The following is a 3,285-nucleotide window of genomic DNA, read 5'->3' as shown; positions in this document are numbered from 1 at the left end:
ACAATATTGGACTCTCGCCCAAAGGGCTGAGCCAAACGAAACCGGTGGCCGAATATATGAGATCCGCCTCGACTGGAATATAATCTCAATCCACAAGGATGATACCGAGTCCCCCGAGGACTCGGAGCAAAGCGCGTCGACCCTGAAATTCGGTCAGATCACTAGATCTGTAAAGATTCTCGAAAGTCTTTCCTATTTGAATACAAACTCCAACTTAGGAAGATAACCTCTAACTTAGGAAGATTAGAATATTTAGGAAGACGTTCCTAAATAGGACTCATGTCTGAATAAAGAATCATACTCCTAATCAGGGTCAAAGCCTATTAAATATGAATCACTTTCCTATTTCAAGTTTACAAGGTATACATTCAACTAATATATAAAGAGTTTGAGGTATGCCTAAGTACACAATTACAATTATATACTCAATACGCTGCCCAAAACTCAATACTGACTTTAGCATCGAAGAGTTAACCGGACAACCACCGTCCGGTTAGTTTTTACCCTATTTTGCAGGTTAATCTACCTAATTAGAAGACAGACTCCATCACTTATTGTTGACAACTATTGCAACTTTTCTAATAACTCCAAATGATATGAAACCAAAGAGAACTTCAAAGAGGAAGTTAATGTAATATCTTGTTGTTAGAAGATTAGATAATCATCTATTTAAATTTAATTAATAGAAATTTTGATTGCCTTCTAATAAAGACATTACTATAATTTAATAATGATTGATAAATAGATGAATAAAAAATAGATAAAACATGGTTCCAAAACACAAACAATTACAATCATATGGTAATTAGAAAAAATAAAAGTCTAACGATGAAAAAGATCAAAACCTCTACGATTTATTACTGTTTAATTCAAATTTTTTAATTTTTATAATAATAGCCAAATTATATTTTTTTTTTCTTATAACAGTAACCAAATTAATAGCCAAAATATTTATTTTCAATTAGACTATTAAACTATTATTATCTTTTGATAATGATATATTAATTATAAAAGCCACAATAAATGGCAAAAGATTCAAAATTACTCCAAATTTCGCACAAAAAGTGCAATTTGGGTATTATTGTAATAAAAAATACAATTTTGTTATTATTATAAGAATTAAAAGATTTGAATAGTCTAGTGGTCTAAGACTCGGCCATCTGAGTGTCAAAGATCGCGGGTTCGAACCCCGGCTACGCCCTTTCTTAATGTGGAGTGGTTGAGGTTAGATTGCTGGCCATTATTGCCCGGAATTACCACATATGTGGGCTTGCGGGCGGTCCACTTCCCGGGGCTTGACAATAATATTGAGTTTCGGCTCAGTAGAGTGAGTCCTTGTCCAAAAAAAAAAAATACACAAAACTTAGTTATAAAACATGGTTCCAAAACACAAACAGCATTTAGTTATAAGTAAACTAGGAAAAATAAAAGTACATATAACATAAAACAAAAAAAAACTAATGCTTGGACCCCGGAAAACAATTACTATCATATGCTAGAAAACCTAGGATTTGGAGAAGCAAATTCCAGGAACTCAAGATCTTGTAGTAATATATCCATTCTTTTTTTATCTAAAGTAATCCATGCTTCAATCCCTTTACCATCTTTTGCATCAACAAACACAGTCAAATTTCTAAATTCTTGTCCAGGTTTTCCCATAACACCAACCCAGTAAGGCTCTCCCCATCCAAAATTAGGTCTTGTGAAAGCTGCATTAGACCAACTTGTAAATGCAAAAATGTCCGGTTCTTCCGAAGAAAATACCTCTCGTAACTGCTCGCAATAATCCGACATCGTTTCGTACCCATTTTCGCCTTGAAAACTATGCGTATAATCGGTTTTATACAAATTAATCGTTTCGCTTAGCATACTCACGAGTTGCTTCAAATCAGTACTGTTCGTATCAGCAGGGTCAGCAACTGCTACTGCCCACCAAAACAGATTTCCAATAGAACTATCTTTCATGGGCGGATTTGTTTTTCGTCGAAGATTCGTCGCCTCGACAAGAATCGACAGCTTTGGCGTTCCAGATATTGATTTTGATGCAGCCATACTGCATTTCCAAATGAAACATGACAATGTTTTAATCCGAGATGGTTTTTCTTCACCTTCTCCTTTCGCCTTAGCCCTAAGGGCACCAATTGCTTTCGCACTGAACACAAATCTCCTCGTAACATAATCAGCCTTAGCAAACCATAAATTTTCCATTAAAGATAAATGATTATCAGGAATCGTAGTTAGAGATGGGAAATATAAGTTCCCTTGCTCGAGATCAGGCTCTACAACATTATTAAGATCTCCACGACAGATCGAAGCCCAAGTAGTCGAAAAACTTGAAGCCGTGTCTGCGTCAAAAATCTTATGTGACATACACCAACCCAATGCTATTCCTGATCCACAGTTAAAAATGTTGATCTGAACTGCGGTTAAAGGCGCATTTTTCGGGTCTGTTTCCTTGCTGTACGGTTCGAACGGAAGCAAACTGTTCAATGACTCAGGTTCATGGTGTTTAAGGAAATCAGAGAACGAACAATTTACTTGCGCTTCAAGAAACGGAACTCCTTCCTCGAAACGATCGATATAGAGATTATCCGTTGTTCTTCCGCTGAAAGAGTAATAGATATTGAGTGTTTTGAGAAGAGCAATTTTTAATTTGGAGGTTAAAGTTGATGGTGAAACGTTTCTGATAGAGTAGAAGAAAATGATCGGAGAATACGTTGTCGGAGTAAGTTGGTCGAAAAAGGAGAGTTTGTGAGGTTTTCGATGTCGAATCGATGGAGAAGATGATATCTTCACCATCTCTTTTGAAACAATCTGAACTTTTATTTGCATTACACCGAGATTATATTTTGCTATGAATTAGTCTTTGGAGTAGTTCTTTATAGGCGAGACTGAAAGACTTAAATAGTGAAAGAGCAAATTATTACTCACATTTGACATAATTCACACTTTAATCTCTTTTATTTAAAAATTAAACTATATGGTTCCTCATTTTTGTTTCCATCAACAGTTTAGTCCCTCCGTCCATTTTTGATATTAGTCAACAAAGTCAAAAAACTTAGTAGTAAATTAATTTTCAAATATAAGAGCCGAAATCGTTGACAAAAACAAAAGTGAGGGACTAAATCGTTGACTAAAATAAAAATAGGGGACCATATAGTTGCGTGATTTTGTTAACTAACACCAAAAATGGATGGAAGGACTAAATCAGAAACAAAAGTGAGGAGCTATATCGTTTAATTTTCAAAAAAAAGGGAATAAAGTGTGAATCATGTCAAATGTGAG

General features: G+C 35.0%; 1 protein-coding gene across 1 annotated transcript; it reads right to left on the bottom strand.

Annotated features, from left to right (window-relative positions):
• Window positions 1-1,152: 1,152 nt before the first annotated feature.
• Window positions 1,153-2,858, bottom strand: LOC126659611 (stemmadenine O-acetyltransferase-like). Its single transcript, XM_050352914.2, has one exon. It carries the CDS (start codon window positions 2,830-2,832, stop codon window positions 1,489-1,491), a length of 1,344 nt encoding a protein of 447 aa, XP_050208871.1. The 5' UTR covers window positions 2,833-2,858; the 3' UTR covers window positions 1,153-1,488.
• Window positions 2,859-3,285: the final 427 nt, after the last annotated feature.

This window comes from Mercurialis annua, linkage group LG8 (genome assembly GCF_937616625.2).
Source record: "Mercurialis annua linkage group LG8, ddMerAnnu1.2, whole genome shotgun sequence".
NCBI lineage: Eukaryota > Viridiplantae > Streptophyta > Magnoliopsida > Malpighiales > Euphorbiaceae > Mercurialis > Mercurialis annua.
Note: the sequence above shows the minus strand (reverse complement) of the source record. Positions and strands in the feature narration are given on the sequence as shown.

Coding starts and splice junctions, on each gene's coding strand:
- LOC126659611 (XM_050352914.2), bottom strand. CDS start 2,832: ATGCAAATAAAAGTTCAGATTGTTTCAAAAGAGATGGTGAAGATATCA.